General features: G+C 48.8%; 1 protein-coding gene across 3 annotated transcripts in view; it reads right to left on the bottom strand.

Moving 5' to 3' along the window:
• LOC135907082 (uncharacterized) overlaps positions 1-24,965 on the bottom strand; it is a 307,176-nt gene that overhangs the window by 71,734 nt on the left and 210,477 nt on the right. Inside the window, exons 7-8 of one of the 3 annotated variants that reach the window (XM_070522699.1) lie at positions 21,509-21,574; positions 17,177-17,313 (exon numbers count right to left, since the gene is read on the bottom strand). In XM_070522699.1, coding sequence (XP_070378800.1) covers positions 17,177-17,313; positions 21,509-21,574 — 203 coding nt within the window. Of the gene's footprint in view, positions 1-17,176; positions 17,314-20,015; positions 20,144-21,508; positions 21,575-24,965 lie in introns of those variants that run through there. The other 2 variants (XM_070522705.1, XM_070522700.1) reach the window with 2 other exon arrangements.

The raw sequence follows: 24,965 nt of genomic DNA, 5'->3' as shown, positions 1-24,965 counted from the left end.
ACTCGACGATGTCCGTTCATGGTTCGGCGTATGCGACGGCAGTGCCACGAAAGATGTGCCGGTGCTCAAAGGTAAAGCTAGTAACGAGGACCGCTGTCTGGCTATCACGAAGTTCCACAAGGCTTCGCGCTACGCAAATACCTTTGGTCAGCAACATAGAAATGTTGCCTCCTACAATGGCTTCACCGTCTTGTAGCTCGTCGGACTTGACGAAAACCATAACACTTGCTGTCAATGCTGTCATCCGAAACGCGAAGTGCTGATCTGTGTCCAACCGCGTAGGTCTGTGTTGTTGCCCTTTGCGTCGAGAAAGTGATGCAGCGCTCGCGGAGGTCAACAATGGCGCCATGTTCCCGGAGAAAGTCTATCCCAAGAATTAAATCGCGGGAACACTCGCGTAGAACCAGACAAGTGGCGAGAAAAACTGCACCGCGAATTTCTACTCTCGTCGTGCATAAGCCAAGCGGTGTGACGACGTGGCCAACTGCCGTACGAACTGGTGCTGTGTTCCAGGCAACGTAACTTTTTTGAGAACGCTTGCCAGTTTGCCACTAAGAATAGAGTAATCGGCGCCGGTATCTACAAGTGCACTAATTTTCCTGCCTTCGATCAACACAGGTTTGTCCAATGAAATCTTGTTCGCGGGAACTGGTTTCGGCGTCGTCGTGTTTTCGTTGTTCTGCGGTCGGCACGATACGAGGTCTTCAGCGCGTCGAGTATCTGCGGCCCCGCCTCGGAAGGTCGCTGACGTCAGTTTTTCCGGCGTGGACTTGGTGATCTCCCTTGCGTCGTCCTCGAGGTGGTATCACGAGCAAGGAAATATCGCCGCGGTGAGGGTGAGTGTGACTGCCGCTGCGATGTGCCCGGCCTGCGCTGCTGTTCGATGAAATCTGCGATGTCGGGAGGCCTCTGGCCAAGCCTAGGTCGAGGCGAATCGACAGAAACACCCCGGAGTCCGAGTCGACGATAGGGGCACTCCCGATACACATGACCAGCTTCGCCTCAGTGGTAGCACAGCGCGTGTCAATCGGGTGCTAGCCAAACCTCTGATTTCCTCGCGGGTGTTCGGCAATCGTTGAAGTACGGAAGCGGAGTTGTCGGAGCGGCTTGTGCCGATTGCAACGCGACTGGCGGCGCAACGCAAGTAGGTGTGAAAGCTGGGGCGGGGCTCAGTAATGTTTCTGCGTAAGTCCTGCGCCGGGACTCACTTGGCAGAGGTGGCGCTTCACTGCTGAAAAGAGATGCCTGCAGTGCCTGCTGTACTTCGTTGCGTACGACGCTCGCGAGGGAGCTGACTGGTGGTGGCGACGTACCGTGGTGCTTGTGCAGCTCGTCGCGAACCACTGAGCGAATCTGCTCGCAAAGCAAGGCGACGTCGCACCCGAAGCCTACCGGCGTATCCGGAGTGCAGGCGGAATTTAGTTGTCGGTTGTACATGCTCGACCGTTGCTAAAGCGTCTTCTCCATTGCGGTGGCTTCGGTCAGGAACTCCGCGACAGTCTTGGGCGTATTCCGAACAAGACCGCCAAAGAGCTGTTCCTTTACGCCTTTCATCAGATGATGCACCTTCTCTTCTTCCGACATGCTCGGATCGGCACGCTGAAAAGGACGCGTCATGTCCTGCACGTACATCGTGACGCTCTCGTTAGGCTTTTGGACGCGTGACTGAAGGGCTCGCTCCATATTTTCCCGGCGATCGGGGCTGGAGTAAGTCTCCAGTAGCTTGCGCTGTAATTGAGGCCAGCATGACAGGGCACTTTCACGGTTCATAAACCATGTGCGAGCACCATCCTGGAGGCTGAAGTGGACGTTCCTGAGTTGGGCGTTGTTATCCCACTCGTTAAACGCAGCCACGCGCTCGAACTCCGCCAGCCAGTCTTCCACGTCTTCAAATGTGTCGCCATGAAAAGCCGTCGGCACTTGGGGGTTCAGCAGCGTTAGGTAAGTCGGTCTCACCCTTTCCGTAGAAGTCGCAGTGGTCGTAGTCATCACTTTTTCCTGCAGGTATCCAAATTGTAGCATTGCCATTTGTTGGGCGTGTTGGTAAATTGAAAGTATATTTAGTGCCAGCAAACGAGGACGGAAGGGAGAAGACAACACAATGCGCTAACTTCAACAACTTGAACAACTTCATTCAACAACTTCCAAATTTTGGGGCGAGGCCTCGGATTCGCCGGCTTATGCGGTGAACTAGAGTCAACTCCAGTTGTGCGAGGTTCTTGCTGCCCAGTGGGGTCTCCTACATAACTTGGGTGCGCCCAGCAAGTTCCACCAAATTGTCGCGTATGTATACCCTGCTGAAATATACACGCTGTATGGGGATCTAGGCGTTTGCATTTCACGAAACGTAACCGTTCACGCGCGATGACGAACCTCGTTCTCCTCTTCTTCAGTCCTCTCGCTGTGTCACAACCTGTGGTCATATGATTAATAAAAAATCGGGGCCTCGGTTTAACCCTCTTTGTTCTCGTTCTTGCATAACGAGGGTCTCGAATCCGGCAACATTGATGCCTTCGGGTAGCATGTGTGGGTTTAATGAGCAGTTGCCTTCACTCAGAAAGATCACATGTCGTGACGACTGTGGCAGAAATGATGTTTCACATTCGCCGCCAAAGTTTGTGAGTAGTGGCGCTGGCAAAGTTAGTCCCAAGTTTAGTCCAAGTAGTAACACATAAATACCCAATAAATTTGATGGGATACCGCTCCGCGGTACCTCAATTGGTTAGAGCATCGCGTGCGTGATGCGAAGGCGCGGAATCGTTCCCCACCTTCAAGTATTTTTTCATGCACTGTCATTGCCATTACTTTATCATTTCTTTAATTCAGTTAGTAAGTACAAGTAATTTCCGCTATGTTTTGGTTAGTCACTTTGTTTGCTGGCTTTTGGTATGAATAATTAAAAATCCGGCCCCTTGGTTTAATCATCTTTTTTCTCGTTCTTACTTAAGGAGGGTCTCGAATCCGGCAAAATTTATGCTTTCAGGTAGCGTGTGTGGGTTCGTTGACCAGTTGCATTCACCCAGAAAGATCACGTACTCGCGACGCCTGCGGCAGAAAGTATGTTCCACATGCGCCGCCGAGGTTTGCGAGTGGTGGCGCTGGTTTTCACTCCCAAGCTTATTTCTAGTAGCAACACATAAATAGGCAAGAAAGTGGCTGGGAAAACCGCGCAGCAGTAGCTCAGTTGGTTAGGGCGTGGCACGTGTAATGCGAAGACGTAGGATCGTTACCCACCTGCGTCAAGTTTTTTCCTGTGCTTTCAATGCCATTAATTTCTTTTTTCAGTTAACAAGTATCTTTCGATATGTTTTTCTTAGTGTCTTTGTATGTTGGATTATTTTATGATTATTAAAAATTGGGCCACTTGGTTTAACCCCCTGTCTTCTCGTTCTTACATAACGAGAGTTCCGAATCCGGAAACCTTGATGCCTTCAGGTAGCATGTGTGGGTTTGTTGACCAGTTGGCTTCGCCTAGACAGATCACTTACTGGTGACGCCTGCTGCAGAAAGAATGTGCCACATCCGCCGCCAAGGTTTGTGAGTGGTGGCGCTGGCTAACACTCCCAAGGTTAGTTCTAGCAGTAACACATATATACCCTAGAAAGTGGATGGGGAAACTCCGTTGCGGTAGCTCAGTTGGTTAAGGCATCGCACGAGTAATGCGAAGACATGGGATCGTTGCCGACATCGGCAAGTATTTCTTTCATCCACTGTAATTGCCTATAATTTATAATTCCTTTAATTCACTCAGTAAGTAAAAGTAATTTCCGGTAAGCTCACCTTGTGGTCTTTGTTAGCTTCTCATGATAGGAATAATAAGAAATCACTCCCCTCGGTTTGAACCCCTCTCTTCTCGTTCTTACATAACGAAGCTGTCGAATCCGTCAATGTGGGTGCCTTCAGGTAGCGTGCGCAGGTTTATGGACCAGTTGCCCTCACCCAGAATGATCACGTACTCGTGACCCCAGCAGCAGAGAGGTTGTTCCGCATCCGCCGCCAAGGTTGGTGAGTGGTGGCACTGGGTAATGCTCCCAAGGTTAGTTCTAGTAGTAACACAGATAGAATAAATTATTTTTCAACGGATAAGATGATCTACGCACCCCCGGACACGCAGGTCAGGGGGCGTGTGCCGCCACCTGAGATGCAGGTTGGGAGGTCTTAAGTCCCGTCAGCCTCTTCAGCAAGTTGGACGAGCCGACATTGAAGAGTAGGGGAGACAGCACTGATCCCTGGGTTCTGAGTGTGCGAGGCAGCACTCTCGTACCCTTACTCCTTAACTCAATTGTGGGGGATTCCAGCGTTTGGAACTTCATGCAGACAGTTCTTCCCGTCAGAAAGTCCCTGGTGTATCGATATGTCCTGTTTCGTGCAATAATCCGTTACCCCAAGAAAGTGGATGGGGAAACCGTGCATGGTAGTTCAATTGGTTAGGGTATCCTACGCGTAATGCACTGACGCGCAATCGTTCCTAACCTGCGGCAAATTGTTTTTTCATCCACAGTCATTGCCATTTATTTATCATTTCTTTTATTCAATCAGTAAGTACACGCAGTTTCCCCTATGTTTTGCTTGGTGCCTTTGTTGGCTTCTCATGATATTGCTACGGCACAATATGTGCGATCACGAAAGGCCAGCAGTGTGAAGACGACGACGACGATTAGAAGCTAGCGCGGGCTGTTGCCTCTTGGCCAAGCGCAGCGTATTTTCCTTGTAAATATATTTGTACATAGCTTTTCGTCTGCGTCTTCCTACGTAACATATCTGGTGGAGGTGGACGTTCCCTGTACCTCGTCACGGAGCTTCGCAGTGGACGGTACGTCGAGCCTTCCTTCATGGCTCCCGGCGACGACAACCCGACTCCGCCGGCTCCGACACCTGCTGCCACTTCGACGACCTACCTCACTCTCCCCGCTCCCCGTGATCCTGGCGTATTATCGGGCCAAGATGGGGAAGACGTCGATGACTGGATCCGCCTGTATGAACACGTCAGCCGCAATAACCGGTGGGACCCTACTATTATGCTCGCCAACGTAGTCTTTTACCTCGGTGGCACACCTCGAGTTTGGTATCGCACGCACGAAGATGAGCTCACCAGTTGGGATTCACTTAAGACACAGCTTCGGGACTTGTTCGGCAACCCCTACGGTCAACAACTTGCCGCGCAGAAGGCGCTTTCCGGCCGTGTGCAGACGTCAACAGAGCCCTATGTCACGTACATTCAGGACGTCTTGGCTCTGTGCCGCAAAGTTGACACCTACATGACTGAGTCAGACAAGGTTTCCCACATCCTCAAAGGCATTGCCGATGACACCTTCAACTTGCTCGTTTGCAACAACGTAGCCACGGTGGATGCTGTTATAAAAGAGTGCCGCCGCCTGGAACTCGCCAAAGCCGACGTATTGACCAGCAGTTTGCCCGTCTGCCCAACACCCCAGCGACATCTTCCTGTGCCGACGCTCCCCGTCCCTACAACACTGCCGATGTTACCAGGATCGTCCGGCGTGAGATCGAGGCCGCCTATCCGGCTGCCTTCGACTCCAGTCCCACCAACACATCTGCAGTCACGGTCTCCCTGATCCAGGAAGTTGTCCGCCAGGAGTTTGAAAACATGGGTCTTCACACCATCTGCTCGGCCCATCGCCCTGATACCCGCCCGGCTTCTTCGATTTCGCCCCGTCCCGCATCTTCTTACCCACCACGTTTCCGCAACCCATCTGAATGGCGCACTGCTGACGACAAGCCTATTTGTTTCCACTGCCATCGAATCGGGCACATTTCTCGGCACTGTCGTAGTCGCTGGAGTTCCCCGATCCGGTCTACTTATACTGCCTACTCTCGCCCCTCAGGTGGCCCTTCTCGTCCCTATGCCGCACGCTCCGATAATGCCGCCACTGATTCTCCTGCAACGAACCGCCCCTATTCTCGTTCGCCTTCGCCCCAACGACGACACTCTCGCTCTCCCCAGCCCCGTCGCTCCTATTCGCCGACTCCCTTCGGACGCCGCTCCCAGCCGGAAAACTAGACGATGCAGCGCCTCGAGGTGACGCTGCATTGCTCCCTACGCCGCCAAATCCTCTACTGACTTTGCCCACTCATCTCAACCTCCTTGACGTGCAAGTCGACGGTGTTTCTGTGTCTGCTCTCATAGACACTGGGGCGCATTTGTCCGTAATGAGCGCTGACCTTCGTAACCGGCTCAAGAAAATTATCACGCCCGCCACGACGCCTGTTGTCCGTGTCGCCGATGGCGGAACAGCCCCCGTAATTGGTATGTGTACCGCCCGCGTCTCCTTCGCCGATCGCTCAACAATCGTGCTATTCACAGTCATCGCCCACTGTCCCCACGACATCATCCTCGGCTTAGACTTGCTCTCCGCACATTCTGCTCTCATCGATTGTTCCGCCAGTACTCTCCGCCTTGACCTGCCTGTTCTGGATCCTGCTGAACCACACCCCAGTCGCCTCAGTTCCGCCGACTTCGTTCGCTTGCCACCTTCGGCACTGACCTACGTTGACCTGGTGTCATCCCCACCAGTCCCCGACGGTCACTACATCGCGGCTCCTATGCAAGACGTCCTCCTTACACACGGGATCACAGTACCCCATACAGTTTTATCTATGACGGCGAATTGCGTCTGCCTGCCAGTGGTCAACTTTGGCTTGACGACACAAGTGCTGCCACGTGGGATGTCTTTGGCCCAGCTTTGTTCATTCGAGGATCACTCAGTAGCATCCATTGCAGTCGACGACACTTCATCCGATACTCCTCTACCATCGCAGTCGACTAATTGTACCATCGCTGACTTACAGAAAATGATTGCGCCCAACTTGCCGTCCGAGCACGCTCGTGAACTCTACCGCGTTCTGTTTTCCTACCATGATATTCTTTACTATAACGATCGTACTTTGGCCCAAACTATAGCTGTCAAACATCGCATTAATACCGGCAATGCCCCTCCTATTCATCACCGCCCGTATCGAGTGTCACCAGCTGAGCGTCAAGTTATTCATGCAGAAGTTCGCAAAATGCTTGCCAAGAACATTATTGAACCATCATATAGTCCATGGGCATCACCTGTTGTACTGGTCAAAAAGAAGGATGGCTCATGGCACTTTTGTGTGGACTATCGGCACCTTAACATGGTTACCAAAAAGGACATGTATCCTCTACCTCGGATTGATGACGCCCTTGACTGCCTCCTTGTTGCTCGCTATTTCTGCTCTATTGACCTTCGCTCCGGCTACTGGCAGATTGCCGTGGACGATCTCGACCGCGAGAAGACTGCTTTTGTAACACCCGACGGTCTTTATCAATTCAAAGTGATGCCGTTCGGTCTATGTAACGCCCCTGCCACTTTTGAACGCATGATGGACTCCCTTCTTCACGGTTTCAAATGGTCCACGTGCTTGTGCTACTTGGACGACGTTATCGTATTCTCCCCAACGTTCGCTACGCACCTCGAGCGCCTCTCAGCAGTCCTGGACGTCTTTCGGCGAGCCGGTCTACAACTCAACGCATCGAAGTGCCAATTCGGCCGTCGCCAGATTACCGTCCTTGGACATCTCGTTGACGCGAACGGAGTGCAACCGGACCCAGGCAAGATCCATGCTGTTACGCACTTCCCTGTTCCGAAGTCTGTCAAGGATGTGCGCAGCTTCATCGGCCTTTGTTCGTACTTCCGCCGTTTCGTGAGGAATTTCGCCGCCATAGCACGACCACTAAACGACCTTTTGAAAAAAGACGCTCCTTTCCAGTGGGGCAATAAGGAGGCCTCTGCATTCTCTCATCTAATCGACATTCTCACAACGCCTCCAGTTCTGGCCCATTTCAATCCTTCTGCGCCTACCGAAGTCCGTACTGATGCCAGCGGTCACGGAATTGGAGCAGTACTGGCACAACACCAGCGTGGCCACGACCGTGTTATCGCTTACGCCAGCAGGCTCCTCTCACCCGCGGAGCGCAACTATTCCATCACTGAGCGTGAGTGTCTGGCCCTAGTTTGGGCGGTTGCGAAATTCCGCCCATACTTATATGGCCGATCCTTTTCCGTTGTCACAGACCATCACGCGCTTTGTTGGTTATGCTCATTGAAAGACCCTTCAGGAAGACTTGGTCGCTGGGCCTTACGCCTCCAAGAATATTCATTCTCTGTCACCTACAAATCTGGCCGACTACACAAGGACGCTGACTGCCTGTCTCGCTACCCGGTAGACGAGCCTGACGACGCCGACAGTAGTACCGCCGACGGCATTTTCTCTGTGTCTGCCTTCGCTAACATCGCCGATGAGCAGTACCGAGACCTATCGCTGCGAGTACTCATCGAGCGTCTGCGCTCTACACCTACCGACGCATCCGTTCGCCGATATGTCCTCCAGGGCGGCATTCTGTACCGAAGGTACTTTCTCCCTGACAGATCTGATCTTCTTGTCGTGCCAAAACATCTACGACAGACTGTGCTCTTTGAGATGCATGACGCACCCACTGCAGGACATCTTGGGGTAACCCGCACGTACGACCGCGTCCGCCGCCGCTTCTATTGGCCTGGTCTCGCTCGCTCCGTTCGACGCTATGTTGCTGCCTGTGATCCCTGCCAGCGTCGGAAGACACCTCAGGTGCTACCTGCCGGTCATCTCCAGCCGATCACCGTCCCTGTGGAACCGTTCTTTCGTGTTGGATTAGACCTGCTCGGTCCCTTTCCCACGTCATCCTCTGGGAACAAATGGGTAGCCGTCGCGACTGATTACGCCACCCGATACGCTATCACTCGGGCTCTCCCTACCAGCTGCGCCACTGACGTCGCGGACTTTCTCTTGCGTGACATTATTTTGCTTCATGGTGCCCCGCGACAGCTGCTTACTGACCGTGGTGGAAACTTCCTCTCGAAAGTTATCGCTGACATTGTGCGTTCCTGCTCCATTCAACACAAACTGACTACTTCATACCATCCTCAAACCAATGGCCTGACAGAGCGGTTAAACCGTACTCTTACCGATATGCTGGCCAAGTACGTTTCCAAGGACCACCACGACTGGGACATTGCCCTTCCTTACGTGACATTTGCGTACAATTCTTCCCGGCACGACACCGCCGGATTTTCTCCCTTTTATCTACTGTACGGTCGCGAACCTACCTTGCCCCTAGATACGGCACTTCCTCCTGCTGCGGTCTCAACAAGCGAGTATGCGCGCGACGCCATCGCCCTCGCCGACCATGCACGCCAGCTTGCCCGTGCTCGACTTACTGCCTCACAGACCACTCAGCAGTGTCAGTACAACGCCCGCCATCGTGACGTACAGTTTTCACCTGGTGCGCTCGTGCTTCTGTGGTCGCCCTCTCGTCACGTCGGACTTTCAGAGAAGCTTCTTTCGCGATACACAGGGCCCTACCGCGTGCTGCGCCAGGTGACGCCTGTGACTTACGAAATTGCTCCTGTGGGCTCAACCTCGTCCTCTCCTGTGACATCTAGTGATGTCGTACACGTCAGTAGGCTCAAGGCCTACTACACTGCTTCCGAGTCCGATCTTTAGTCGCTCCGGGAAGGCGCTTTTGCAGCCGGGGGTAGTGCTACGGCACAATATGTGCGATCACGAAAGGCCAGCAGTGTGAAGACGACGACGACGATTAGAAGCTAGCGCGGGCTGTTGCCTCTTGGCCAAGCGCAGCGTATTTTCCTTGTAAATATATTTGTACATAGCTTTTCGTCTGCGTCTTCCTACGTAACAATATTGTCACGTACGAGTTGGTACCGCTGTGAACAATAGGCCGTTGGGAGGTGAAGAGTAGGTTGAAGTGTCTCGACGATTGGTAGATGGTGTTACCCTCACTACTGAGCTACGGCCTTGTAACTGTATAAATTGTAAATACATATGTTTTCTCTCCATAACATATTGTTGGACGTGCGGGGTACTCTCGCCACAAACCGGTCCTGAATCTTCGCAGCGGGCGTCACATTGGTTCCGCTGTTATGGTTACTTACGCTGCCTCCGCCGCGCAGACACCAGCAGAAGTAGTGCTAACACAGCTACGTCACCCGGGAATCTTCATCGGCCCTGTTAAGGTCGACGTCGAAGACTGGCTCATGTCGTATGAACGCGTTGGTAAGCACAACAATTTGGATACCGCACTTGCACTTTTGCTGGCCAACGCGATGTTTTACTTGAGAATAACCGCGAAGGTATCGTTCGAGACGCATGAAGCTTACATTAGAAGCTGGGACTCCTGCAAGGAAAAGCTACGCGGCCTTTTCGGAAGACCTGTGGGACGTCAAATGGAGACCAAGCAAGAGCTAGCGTTTCGTACCCAGACATCAACCGAATCGTACGTCGCGTATATTCAAGACGTTCTGGTTCTCTGCCGTAAAGCGGACGCGGACATGCTGGAGGCCGACAAGGTTGGACACATCTTGAAGGGCATCGCGGACTATGCGTTCAACCTCCTGATTTTCAGGAACTGCTCAACGGTTGAGTCCATCATTAAAGAATGCCGCAATTTCGAGCAATCCAAGAGCGAACGCATCGTACAACGCTTCGACCGACTTCCACATGCGGCTGCTACTTGCTCCTGAAACGACCCACCGGCGTCACATCCGCCTACAACGTCAAACTTGACACAAGTCATCCGTCGCGAACTTGAGGCTATGGCTCCATGTTCTCACTGCCTCCATACGCATGACATGACCTTCTCGCTCATTCAAGCTGTTGTCCTCCAAGAAATTGCAAACATGGACATCCAGTCTGCCGTCTTCCCACGTCCCACCCCTACCGCTCCTTTCATTGCCTCTGCTGCACCTCGACAGTCGTTCCCAAATAGATATCGGAACCCCTCTGAGTGGCGAACACAGGCAGACAGGCCAATTTGCATTGCTTGCTCCCGGGTCGGTCGCATCTCCCGCCACTGCCGTAGTAGCCGCTGGTGCTCCTCTCCTCGACCATACGCTGATCGCCGCTTCGAGCGAGACCCTCGGCCTTTGTCGCCCCTATCTGAACCATGTCATGCCAGCCTTCCCTGTCGTAGACACACCACTAGCCGCTCGCCCTCGCCGCAACGCCGTCAGTCCTGTTCGCCCACACCTCGACGTCCCTCGCCCCCGTCCTACGCGGGCCGCTTCTCGGGAAACTAGGCAACGCAGTCCCCGGAGATGAGGCTGCATTGACGACTCGGACTGAACTTTTTGAAGTTTACCTGTCATTCATGCAAACGTATGAAAACTGTTCGTTGCAAGATAACTGGATTCGTTTTCGTGACGAGTTGTTAATACTACGGAACAGCCGCCACAGTGTGGCTGCACTGAGGAGGAAACGACGTGGGCCGGCTTGATATAGCATCGCCATTTTGGCCTTCCGTTATCTTCTCTGTAAATAAATTGTATATAGCATTGGGCTTCAGCTACACGTAACAATATATATGCGCTTCGCCTCAGTGTATTTAGTCATTATGGAGAGCGAGAAAGAGATGCAACAACGACAGAACGAAGCGAGTAAGAGACAACGCGCTCAAGAGACGCCAGAAGAACGCGCCGCACGACTCGAGAAGCGTCGTAACAAATATGTGGCTTGAAGAAGTCGAGCGACGTCCCGGAGTGACTCTTGAATTGTGGAAGAGACCGCTTTGAGTTCTCGGAGCGTCGGAAGTAGACGCTGCGTAGACGTTACCCAGTCGTTACCTGAACAGTGTGTCTTGTCGTGTCTATACAACAGAGCTAAACCAAAGGCTGTTAACCACAGGCTAACACCACAAGCGTAGCCGTGCAGCTCTTGCTTTCGCAATTCAACTAGGGTAACCAGAGCTAAACCACAGGCAATTTTTCTTTCCTAATCAGCTGACAAGAGGCGAGGAGCATGACCTAGTGGAGAGGGTTTCAGTGGGGCCGAGCCAGCACAGTGAAAATGGCTAACCGCATGAAGAAGGTGATGCCGGCTTCTTCGATTGGTCCGCTTCGCCTTAGCTAGCGGTGGCTGGTTGAAAATACCAGCGGCGTGCAACGGAAGGACAAGAATGCCGCTAAAACGGATCCTCAGCAAGGAAGAGTTGGCAGAGCGATGCCGTATACTTGCCGAAAGTGCTCGATAACGTTTTACTGCCACGCAAAGGGGTTCATCATGTGCAAATAAATACATGGTTGAGTGTTGGCAAGGGTAGCTTCACGGAGCCATGAATGTCTTCAATGAGAAAGGTGCGAGTAGCGAGGGCCTCAGCGATCAGTGGGAAGCCATCTTCTATTCCTTTCGGAACGGGGCAGTCTCTGGCTATTCAGAGAAATTTTCAGTTTTGTTCAGCATATTGACGCATTTTGTTTTTCGCGTAACGTCACTTTGACGCAGTGAGCTTTCGTGGTGTTGTGAGCTAGCGTGACAGACAGGCACGGTGTAAGAATTCTTACACCGTGCAGACAGGCGAAGTGGGTGCAGCCAGAAAACATTGAACCAATAGCAGAGGGCTAATGGTGAAAGGGCGTCGAACCAAGAATAATTATTTTTCTTTTGTGTGGTTTAATTATGCATAATCAGTGTGTACACGTTATAGACAAGAACGGCACCGAGAGCGGCGCTGCTGCGCCGGCGTTGAGAGCGCCGCATGCGGAGCAAAATTCTATTAGCCGGTGGTACCCCTCTCCCATCTCTCGTTCGCGCCGCCTTGATTGCCGCCTGCACTGCGCGTGTTTGGGCACGTTTCGCGCCGCGCGCGGTGTGTGCGCGTGGACATTTCTTTCGAAGGGCGGTGTACAGTCTCTCTCACATTTAGGGGAAAACTCGAAGCGCATTGCATCGCGATGCGGCGAGCGCTTGAGTCAAGCGGCGGCAGCAGCTCGCGCAGATGCTCGAGGGGCGGGATCTTGAACGGCGTCGTCTGCTACGGCGGCGCACGCTGGCCGCATTGTCGAGAAACGTTCTACTGTCAGGTGCAGGGCGCTGATCACATCGTTACTGCGTGAAAGGAGCCGGTATTCTTTGCTAAGCGTTGCGCGACGACCACTGATACGCCTCGAATGTAAGTTCATCGCTGCATGGCAGTCATAGACGACGTACTGATTCCATACATTCTTGACGGCCCGTTTCTGGTAGGCGACTATATATTCTAACGCGATAGGACGCCGATCCACACTGCTCGTGCTGTGCAAGAACTGCTAGAAGAGCGCGCAGTCACTCTCTTGGAGCGGCCGCCTCAATCCCCGGGCGCCAACATCATTTAAAATGTCTGGGGCTCGTTGAAAGTATCGCTGGCGCAACATCCCCTCTATCAGTCGCCCGAGGATAGGCTTCGATCCACCATCGTCAGTGACTGAGACGTGCAGCGAATGAACACATCCCTGATCAAGTCATTCTACACTTCACTGCCTTCCAGGATGAGCGCTGTCATCGCTGCCGCTGGGGACATGACGAGATACTAACTGAAGTTCCGAGCGTGACGTGTCCAATTCCCCACCGGCGGGCAGGGTCTGTCTGGTGTAGCGAAAGATTATCGAGAAAAATCACTTCCAGCTCATTGTCTGAACCTAAAACGTTCATTTAATCGTGTCCGTTTGTTTCACCGTGTTCGACTCCCATTGTTGAGTGCTTTGTTTTCCTTTCGAGTCAAACAAAGACTGAGCACGTTGCGCGCACATCTTGGTGCGTTTTGTCGCTGCTCATTACGGTAGCACACACAGTGAAGAAATATACGTGCACACGCTCAGTACTCCGGCCTTTCGAAAGAACAAATGAACCGTGTTGTCAAAAGAAGTTTGTGGAACTCCATTATCGCCAATGAAGGATCAGAGTGTGGCGACGCACAACGTTTAGTAAAGAATATCAGCTCAGTTCCCGCAGTACCAATGAAATCGGTGCATGGCCCCTGACAGTACCACGCTTCCCGAAAATGCGGCCAGCGCGCGCCGCCGTAGCAGACGACGCAGATCACGACACTGCCCCTCAAGCGTGTGCGCCTGCTCGAGCTGCTGCCGCCGCACGACTCCATTGCTTGCCGCATCGCGACGCAATACGTTCCGAGTTTTCCCCTTAGTGTGAAACAAACTGCACACGCTATATTTGCCTTTAAGAAGATCGGTACGCTTGACGATTATTTTTATGGCTGCAATGCGGCGAAACGGCAGCGTCTGCTTAACCATGTAAGGGACGCTGAGCAGGTAATTGGAAACGACATCGTATGTGCTGCCGGAAAAATCGTCAGCACATACGATGCGGCACATACATACGGCACCTACGAGCTAAAGTCATTTTTGCAGTTTCTCACATTATGTTTGCTACAAATCAGTGTTGTCTCTGATGGCGACAACGGACTTCTATCGACACTGTGCGGAAATAAACAAGATATATCGCTGCATAGCACAAGTACGACATGCGCACACAATTTAACTAGTACGTCCCCTACAATATGGAATAGAGGCAGCAATGTAGACAGCTTGGTCATTTTTTAACAGTACTCAAGAGACGGAAGTTGAAAGTATTATTAATCATTCCTGCTTCAGCAATGCCGGCGCGACCAAGACGCGGGTGTGTATCGTCCAGTAACCCGATCGATCGGTGCGGTGGTGAAGCGGGAATGAACTCCGGTCATGTTCAATGCATCATGCACATATTCAATTTCTCGGCACGCGTGAACTTCGGCCACTGCTAGCGCATACAACAGACGTGGTTTCCATTCTTAGACAGCGCACACACAAACGAAACACGAGAAAGAAGACAGGACAAGCGCTCGTTTAACTTAAAGTTTTTATATGAATAAAAGGATTATGTACCGAGTAATTATTAATTTCACGTGGGTTACATATAGAAACCGTCATACACTCAGGAGTGATCAATAAACGAGCTCGCTTCGTTTGCCAGATGTTTACTTCGCTCGGCGCATAATCATGTCCGTCGTCTGCTTCTTTCGTACCATTTTCTTGTGAATCGGCAGAATTTCACTGGTGGCATCAACCTTTTCATGTTTACATTGCTGTCGTGACAGTTAACAACACAATAATAATTTCCGGTCATCCGAAGAGGCGCCGTCGCAAACATGAGACGTTTCGCGCGCAGCGCGAACTGAACGCGGGCGCTACCGCGAAGGGAAGCGGCGACGGAAACCACCGTTGGAGATGAAATCGTGCCGCCAGGGGAGAAACGAGCGCTGGCGTCTAGGATGAAACTTGGCGTGCGGTCGTCTATATCAGATGGGGAGCTATCGCGGTGTTCGTGACGTCGCGTCACAGACAGGCGAACTTGGGAGTGGCGCGAAAAAGTTTTGACCAATCGTGGGGGGCTGATTGCAGAATTGGAATAGAAAAGTTTGGAATCGTTTTACGTTATAGCGCCCCAGGACTCTACAGGAGGCCATAGAGTGTAGACTTCCCTGCAAAGATGGCCACCTGACAAGGTTCACAAGGCTGACGTAATGAAGTCGACCTAAACTGATCTCAACCTCCCAAAGTGATGCGACGTTGGTTGGCTGTTAAAATTTTTAGCTATGGCAATGACAACCTCATGGATGAATTTGAGGTTCAGTGAGGTCGAATTCTCGGTGAGGTTATGATATTTCACAGCTGCTGATATGCATATTTCTTCCTCATGAATAAATATGAGGAAAGTTTTATAATTTTACTGATATGAAAGAATGATTATTTAGTACAATAGCTCCAGGCAGGAACCTGGAAGTGGGCTTTACCCCAAGCCACCTGAGGCTTCGTCTTCAATTTGTATAGACAGCTCTCATCAGATGTGTGCCATAGGTGTACATTTATTTTGCTATACATCACATTCGTCACACCACCATAGTTGGATATCTTGCATCGGCCTGTATCCTCTGACCTTGCTTTCAAAAGACAGTGGGTCATATGCCAAACTTCTTCCTCGTCGAGTATTCCTGATCTAAACCAACAAATGACACTTTTTGCTTCTCATTTAGTGTTGGCCAAAGAAGTCTAGCCAGAATCTTGGTATTCAATAATGAGAATAAGCAAGGCAAAAACGTTTTTCTGGGATGTTGCCAGTAGACAACAATCGTCCATAAAGGGTTAATGAGAAATAAATTAAAAACTGAATTACAGTAGAACCTCGTTGATACGACTCTCGCAGGAACGGGAAAATTAAGTGTACCATACAAAAATCATATCAACCAACATCTTATCCAAGCAAATCGGATTTTCGGGAAAAGAAAAGAAAGTTAACATCCCGAAAAACTTATTAAGGAGAATCGTATCGAGGTTCCGCTGTGTAAAAGGAAACGACACTGACATTGGCTGTAGAAAAGTGAGTAAATTACTAAATGCGCTCTGTACCTTGTCACAATTTTGTCTAGAGTTCAGAAGTCCAGGACCTTGATTTAACGCAAGAAATGAATACTAAAAAAAATATCATGTCAGTACCCCTCTAAATTTCATTATCTTGAGACGTATTTCTGCAGATTGAGAGGTACTATTTACCTAATCCATAAGACCCTTAACAAAGCATATTTTCACAGTCTTGCAGGCAAATCGAATAATTACATTGATGCACCCTCAAATGGTGCTGTCAATTCTATGGAACTAATGCTTGCATCTTGCATACCTGCTCAAGTCAGAGGCAGGAAAATAGGACAACAATCTCCAAAACATTTCATTTATCTCTTTCTGAAGAGCGAAGTGTGTTTTATCCAGCAATTCTTGGCATAGCCAGACTGGTCTAAAGGCAAATTCACAACTATGTTTCTCGCGAAGGCCTAATTCACACAGGTGTAATCGGCCCCATCATGGTACCCGCGTCTGTTAGGACAGACCATTTCCTTGCCGATTTCTCCGCAGAAACAAGACGCTGTCGATGTTTGCTGATGCTCTAAACAACGTCAGTGTTCTATGTTATAGGTGAAAATGGTGTGAAAACCCTCTATTTTCACAGGTATTTGTTCTGTAATATTTGTTGCGGACACATGACAGGGTAGGTCAAATGTGCGTGAACCAGGATTAACTTACAATGGCACTTGAACATAAATTAGAAAAACATTGCTGTAAACAGATGGTAAGACAGGTGAAAAGTTTTGGATAACGATAGCATAGGACAGACACCATTGCTTGTAATGCTTCAGTAGAAGGACAAGGTGAGATTTTCAAGATCATAAGCTGATATCTAAACTACGCAAGGCAAGCAAAGCCCACCTGCAAACTGTGTTCACAGCAGCTTACACATATTGTCAACCCACGTGAGATTTCTATGATCAACATACCATGGCGGTTGTGCCAGGATGATTGTGGGCGTAGATGGCAACGTGCCTGAAGCATTCTCGCCTTGAGCTGGCATTGCAGGTGCAGGCAAGGAGCGTCTGCTGCGTAAATCCGTTTTGCGTCTGGAAGCGTCCGCAACCTCCATAAAAGTGTTACAGAGAAAAGAGATGCAAAATATATTTACTGAATATTTACAAAAACTGTAGCAGCTCACAAGAAAGTACTTAGCACGATAAGTCCAAAAAAGTGTTGCCTTCTTCATCAGCCTTTTAAAGTATTCTCTCTAGATCACTATACTTTATTGAAAGCAGGAACAATCGATCGATCCTCTTCAACAACAATACAGCACTGACATGGGTACTCACATGAACGAGCCCAGTTCATGTGTCGACCACTCGAATCTGTTTTAAACACAGGCGTATTTCCGAAGCCCCAACTGTAGTGCACTTCCTTTCATGAGTTATATGTAAATTAATTTGGGCTAGTTGATGGGTTTTAACCTGAATGCACAGTGCAAAACAAAATATAGATGGAAGTGACAACGTGGACAGAACCGTCTTCCAACTGTTTCTATTAGAGCATAACCTCCCTATAGCGAAGCAACATATAGGGAACTGACAGTTATATTGAAAAAGTGCCGGCCCTGATTACACTCCCATAGGCATTCGCATATTTTTAAATAATATCCCATTCATGCACTGCGTGCACAAGAGACTATTTGAATATGACATGCCTTTGGTGCAACTTAGAATGATCAGGGGTTCCCTGCAGTGCTATTAGGTGACAAGTTTGGTTGAGTACATATTGATTCGTTTCATTGCATAGTATTTATATAATTGTTATTTTTACTAAATATTTCGCCTACTGCCTAATGCGAAATTTGAGTGCAGCTCTATACATGTTTTCGTTTCGCCATATATTGGCTGGCACGGACAATGTGTCTCGTCACTTCGCAAACAAAGCGAAGTGTGGCGCGACTGCCTTGCTGATTGGAAGACCACGAGAGCAGCACATGGGTGATGCGTGGGCGCAATTCACAGCAGCTGCCGTAGGCAGACCTCCGCTCACGCAGCGCTGTGGTTCCATACAGATGATACGCACTAGTGTGGTATAAAGGCATCTAAGATTGTCCTTCCTAGGAAACATCTAATGAAGCATTAGCTCCTAAGAAGCCCACTATCTAAAATAACAAAGAAAGAGCAATAGAGGAAAATGTCACAGAAAATAACATCAAACTAGGTCAGAGAATAAAAAATTGACCAACATTGCATGCCTTGCCATTGGTAAAAGTCTTGCAGCAAGGTTAATAGCAAGGCTAATTGATCACAAAGGATATGCAGGTATTTCATGGAGTGATGTCAAGGCTCAAACACTGAGCGCTGTGGTTCTGCAGGACCTTGGTGATGAAAATTTTTAATGGCATTGTTCTGGCTACTATGGTTTCCATGAAAATTGGTCATTCTTAAGAGGACAGGACACCACCATAGTACATTTTCAGGCATATTACTTGCGGTGGCCGACATAATTCAGGTCTACTGACAATGAACATTTGCCGCAGGACATGATAGCAATGACAGTATTTGGCAGGATGTTTAGAAAACAGACTAAAAGAGTGGACTGGAGGTGCAAGCAGTTCTTTTGATGAAGTATTTAACTCCGTTTTCAACAGTGCATTGCTGGCATATAGGGTAATGTACTTGTCATATATAAGTTTGTAACAGTGTACTTTTGATGGAAAATTCTGACCAAAACCACACAGTGGCATGGTGAGGCGAGGGGACAACACAGTGGTTTAAAGCATTGTTTCAAGCTGAGCACTAGTAGCAAGTTCAGTATTCCCACACAGCAGCCAGGTTAATGAGATCAAAAATGGCGATAAAATGCCAAACGAAGTGACAAAGTATGGAGCAAGACCTGATAAAGTTTGAATGTTCTTTGAGTCGTGTGTGCACCTTGTTGGCAAATGCGTGAACTTTCGACATAGAAAAAATGTCATTGGAAACAACTTGTCCAAGATGATCACGTTTATCAACAAGGCGAAGTTTTATCAGGCAAGAGTTAAGAAAGCCCGCCTAAAAATTAAACAAACCAGTAATTTTGACGTGCTCTTACATTGAACACCCTGTTATGAAACTGCCTATGGAATCTCTAGCATGTCATGCGGGCCAACACCTAGGCAAGAGCCAATGCCAGCAACTGCTGCAGAATAGGAGAAAGCAGAGAAAACAGTAAGGGCACGAAACAGGCTATAGCCTTACAAAACGAAAATGCACAAGTTTGATAACAAATGATAAAAAAATACAATTCAGAGCCCTACCACTATGTGAAGGCGGAAGGCCAGCTGTATTTGTTGATAAGTATATTGAGTTATATATGGTTAATTGCTATATTGATTGAATAAAGACATACGCACAACTTCGTTGTTATCTTTTCTATTTACGTTTACACCATGGTAACTTTTGCTTTGTGGTCACTGTGATACACTCCAATTGGTCGCCGATGCTTTCGCGCCCACTCCCGCTTCTGTTCGCAAAGGTGATCCTCACGGGCACGCTGTTCTTCATCGGTCACAGAGCAGCTATCCGACATTACGGATATGCGGACAAGACGCGTCCGGCTATATCAGCGGCCCGTCGCCTTCACGCTCATTCACGCTGTTGCTCCCACCGGTGCTCTTTACATGCTAATTGTTCTTCTTCAGTACGGACTACGCGCGTCCTCGTCATAGCAGGATCAAATTAAAACTGCTGATACTGTCGCTAGAGCGATGTCGACGTCACAAGAAAACGAGGCACAGACATTGGTGGGTACACAATGACGTTTTGTTATTCTTCCATCCACTCCGGAGCCACTCAGCACTGTCAGCGCACAGCAGGCTACTGTGGATTCAATTTTGTCGACGGAACTTTTTTCTACACACCTTGTCGACGTATGTACTTTTGGTCAGAACCTAGCCGTATACAGCTTCCCTGTAAAAATAGCAGAGGAAACGGAAGTAGGCACATTTGAATGCATGAGAAAGGAATGCAGCAGGCAAAAAGATTCGTTTTCTGTAGCCGTTAACACAAGCCATGACCTTGTACAGCCTGTGGCAACAAAATGCAGCACAAGCAGATATCTCAATCACTTCGCAGTTGTTCTAGCCTTGTGAACTGGAGCAACTGGCTTTTCTGTTCAGGATGCACGGGCAACCACACTGCAGACGTTTTGGTAATATCAAGCTTTGATGCAGACATGATATGCTGTGGTGAGGAACGAAATGCAATCTTTGTTTCCACTTCTGCGTGAATTTTGTGGAAGTGCTGGAGGCTGAAGGTTTTTTACAGCAAATAATAATTTATGTATGTGGTCTAATAAACCATTGCAAAGTGAATGTGTGGGATCAGCAACAGATGGCCAGGCACTACCACAGAAAAAAAAGTAAAATAATGCTTGGGAGTGGTTGTCGAAAGTGGCAGGTTTTGGAGGAGAGAGACAAAAGGGCAGGACTGCATCGATCAATTGGACATGAGTGAAGGTATGTACGGTATGTCGAGGAAAAAGCGGACAAAAAGAGTACAAGGAAACGCATGATAGAGAACAGTCTGACAGTGTGAAGGCAAGAGCATCACATAAAAAATTTGGAAGAAAGTAGCAAATGAATGGGGAGATTAGATGCCAAAGAGCAAGCATTTTCTGCTAGAAATGTTATTACTGTTGTGCCTTAGCCCTGGTGCTGCAAATAGAAGGTGGAAGAAACAAGTGCAGTACAAGTTGAAAAAGTGTTATGGCAAGAGTGAGCGGCATCAGATCGGTGACTCATCAAAATGGTTGAATTTGCAGTGCTCATCTGCATTAAACAAAGCGAGGTAAGCTGTGCTGCTGGAAGTGTGCGAGCTATCTCGGGATGAAATGTTCAATCAGCCAGCTCTTCCAGATTCAGAAAAAATACTCAAGACCAGAGGAAAAATTCTAAAACTACAAGACGGCAACCTGATTTGATAAATCATAGTTGGGATGTTTCCAGTAGAAGCAGCTGAACCAAGAGAAACTAAGTTGCAGTAAAAGCTGGACTTCAGAAAGTAAGTGCGTCAACATTACACCAACGATAAATGCAATTCCACTACATAGATGGCTTACCTTGTATAAAAATGTATATTCACCTTTTGCTCCCCAGTTCGCCACATAGGCATTGCGGATTAGGACTCACTTAACACTAAGATTAAGATTAATTTCACTGTTTAGTGCAATGCATTTGTCTTCGGCTGACCACAAATTAATCGCTCTCAATGTCGTATAATGAACATTAAAAAGTTCTCTTCAGTTCCTACTTTGTGACTGATGAGCCGACTTACATAGATGCGGATCCACCTCCAGAGGGTCATCACTGAACTGCATTTTTTTTACAGGAGCGTGGACACCTGCATAAATAGTGTTTTTTGACTGACTGCACATAGGTTACCAGGTTTTTTTTCAATGTTTTAAATCACCCACACATGCGTATCGTATCCTCTTCATTCAGTAAAGAGGAGTAAACATCGACAAAATGATGCAGCTCAAATAGCTTGAACGTGTATGCATTTTCTATCCGCAGTGACGGACAAGATGGCTCGCGCGTTGCATAATGCCGTTTGCCCAAAGTCAGCTTCGCCGCAACGCACCAGTGTCACGCAATCAAGCATGCTGAGTGTATTGCGGCGATGTATACCAAGAGTGGAAAGTGGCCACTGTAGGAGTATATAGTGTGATATAAGTCCACACCAGCCGTCACATGTCCTGTCGCAGTACAAGCACAGAGACGCCAAACAAGTGTGCTGGCAGGCCTTCAGAGCTATTTCGTACGCGGTTGTAGCAATCTGAGCCCTTGTTTTGCCCTCATAGAGCGCCCGGTATATGAGCTGGACATCGTAACAGGCGGGATTAGTAGTACGCGCTCCTTCATTAATTACCCTTGCGCACAAGCACCTCAGAATTGCTGCGAATCTGCACCAAGTAGCCAATATCAGTGTTACTGTACAGCTTTCACAAGGGTATACTGCTATGCAATCGCATGACGACCATTTTTATTTAGCATACATTTGTTCCGTACCCATCCGCAGGGCGTAGTGTTTTGCCAGCGTGTGGTGTACAGCTGTCACAACGATATACGGCTCAGATTTCATGGCGACGCAAGTTTTAGTACTTTCACATACAGAGTACAAAATGTTGCATTCCCATGAATCTCCAAGCGTGTTCTATGCTCAGTTACATTGAAAACTAATGCATCGGCAGGGCAGTTGAATTCATAAACTGTGTCCGTTCCCGCGATTCCCATGAAGTGTGTGGTATGCTCAACGACGCTAATGAACAATGCATCGATACGACGCAATGCTTTGCCATTGAAGTCATCCGAGAAAATGCCTATCCCCCTGCGACTATCAGAATTTAATATGCTGCCGCCGCAAAAAAAAGCAAAAATCTCGCATTGGTACGGCAGTCGAGTTCATAAACTGTTTCCGTTCCCGCGAATCTCCTGAAGTGAGCGGTATGCTGACCTTGCTCAACGACGCTAATGAACAATGCATCGGCATGATGTACTGTTTGCCACTAAAGTCACCCCAGAAGACACCTCACTTCCAGACGTATCCCCTTGTGACTATAAAAATTTAATTCGCTACCATCGCAACAAAACAGCAACAAACTCACCTTGGACACGGCTTCTCCGTATTGCCGGCCACGCATTCTGTCGATTGTGCTGCCAGCTCGGCTAGGACAAACGGAGCTAACAAATTTCTTCGCCATAGTACCTAGGCGAAGAGAAATCTCAAGGACCGAAAGTCCCTACATTTCTCTCTCGCAAGCACTGCTCCTCGCGCATGCGCAGAAAGAGCGCAGAAGTCCAATTATGATATGCTCGTCTCTTGGATGGACTTCGCTGCTGCTCGCTGGACGGATTAGCTTTCTCCGGTGCTGTGCATTTCCGAGATGTGGGCGCGAGCGGTGGGGCAAGTCCGAGTGAAAATGTAGAGCACTGGCTCCGCGTTCCTTGGAACTGTGGCTGCCTACTTCCTTTAGAAGCAAAAGCGTGTGTTCTTTGCTCAACGTGCGTGAGTGATACATTGTCATGTTCGAGGCCAGCCTCCTACAGTTGAAGCAGAATCTTACGCCACGTTTTGTTCTATATTGCCGCAAGAGTAGAGCGGGCATTCTACTCACCCTTCGAAGGTCAGAGTGAAAATCATATTTCACTCTCCTTGCTGACGGAGTGAACAATGAATTTCACTCTACTCGATATTTTGCGTGAATAAAACAACTCTTTTAAGATGAAATCGGCCCCATCAATCCTGCGATACCTTCCCTAGTTTTTAGTTTGTAAGCCTTCCCACTTTAATACCTAGAATACTTCTTCCAAGCACGCAGTGAATAACGTTGAAGAGATAAGGCCTCCTTCTCTGAACCCTTTTTTATAGGCATCTTCCTACTTGCGTATAATTAAGGTTGCTGTAGAATTTTGTAGGTATTTGAGATAGATTTGTAATCTCTGTAGACATATCTTTAGGGTCACCACTGAATTGCAGGTTCATATAGGAGCATGGATATCTACTTAAATAAAGTTTTCTATTTTTTACACATTGCAAGTGCCCAGAGATTTCATTCATCTTTTAACTCACGGACACAGGCATACGTTAGCTATTTCATTCAATAAAGAGGTGTATAAATCAATGAAAAGCTACTGAACGTGTTTTTGTTTTCTATCCACAGTCACTGAGTAGAAAGCTCGAGCGCTGCGTAATGCCGGTCCCCTGCTTATAGCTAGTGTAGTGTTACGCGGTCAAGCATACGCATGTATTGCGGTGAAGCATACCAAGAGTGTAAAAGGGCCACTGTCAGTGGATGTAGTGCGATACTTGTGGCGCTCGGCGTCACGTCTCCTGTCACACTAGAGACACAGAGACACCTATCAAATGTACTGGCAGGCCTTCAGAGATATTTCGCACCTAGATGTGGTGATTTGAGCGCTTGTTTCGCCAATCTAGCATGCTCTAATGGAAATTAGGTACGCGCCTTTTATAAGACATAAGCACGCACGTACCTCAGAGTAACTACGAATCAGTGTCCTGTAGTCGATCAGTGTTGCTGTACAGCTTTGACAGGGATCTATATCTGGCTATGAAATATAGCATGGCGACCTCCATGTTAAGTATTTTAACATAGAGGACGCAAAATGTTTTTCAATCTATCGAAGCGTCGGCGCCGTGTAATACTTTGCCAGTGTTGTAAGGCTGTCACAATAATCTACGGCTAATAGAGTGTTTAGCGACGTTCAGTTTTCTTGCTTTCACATACAAACAGTTGAACTCATAAACTGTTTCCGTTCCCGCGCTAACCTCCTGTGTGGTGTACGCTCTACGACAATAGTGAACAATGCGTCGGCATGATGCAATATTTTGCCATTAAAGACATCCGAGAGAACACCTCACTTCCAAACGTATCCCACTCCTAATATCAGAATTTAATATGCTACAGTCGCAACACAAAGCAATAAACTCGGCTTGGAGACGGCCTCTTCGCCACGCCAGCCACGCATTCCGTTGATACTGTGCTGCCAGCTCAGATAGGGAAGAACGGAGCAAACAATGTTCTCTCCCGTAGTACCTAGGCGAATGGAAATATCATGGAGAGAAATTCTTCACATTTCTCTCTCCCAACCATTGCTCATCATTCATGCGCAGAAATGGCGATTCAATCGAATTTTGATATGCTCGTGCCTTGCTATGCGCGTATTCATTCTACGAAAGGTCGTTTGCTACGCTCAAGTGCTACAGGGATCAA

Source organism: Dermacentor albipictus, chromosome 7 (genome assembly GCF_038994185.2).
Source record: "Dermacentor albipictus isolate Rhodes 1998 colony chromosome 7, USDA_Dalb.pri_finalv2, whole genome shotgun sequence".
Lineage (NCBI taxonomy): Eukaryota > Metazoa > Arthropoda > Arachnida > Ixodida > Ixodidae > Dermacentor > Dermacentor albipictus.
This window is presented reverse-complemented; position numbering and strand designations above follow the sequence as displayed.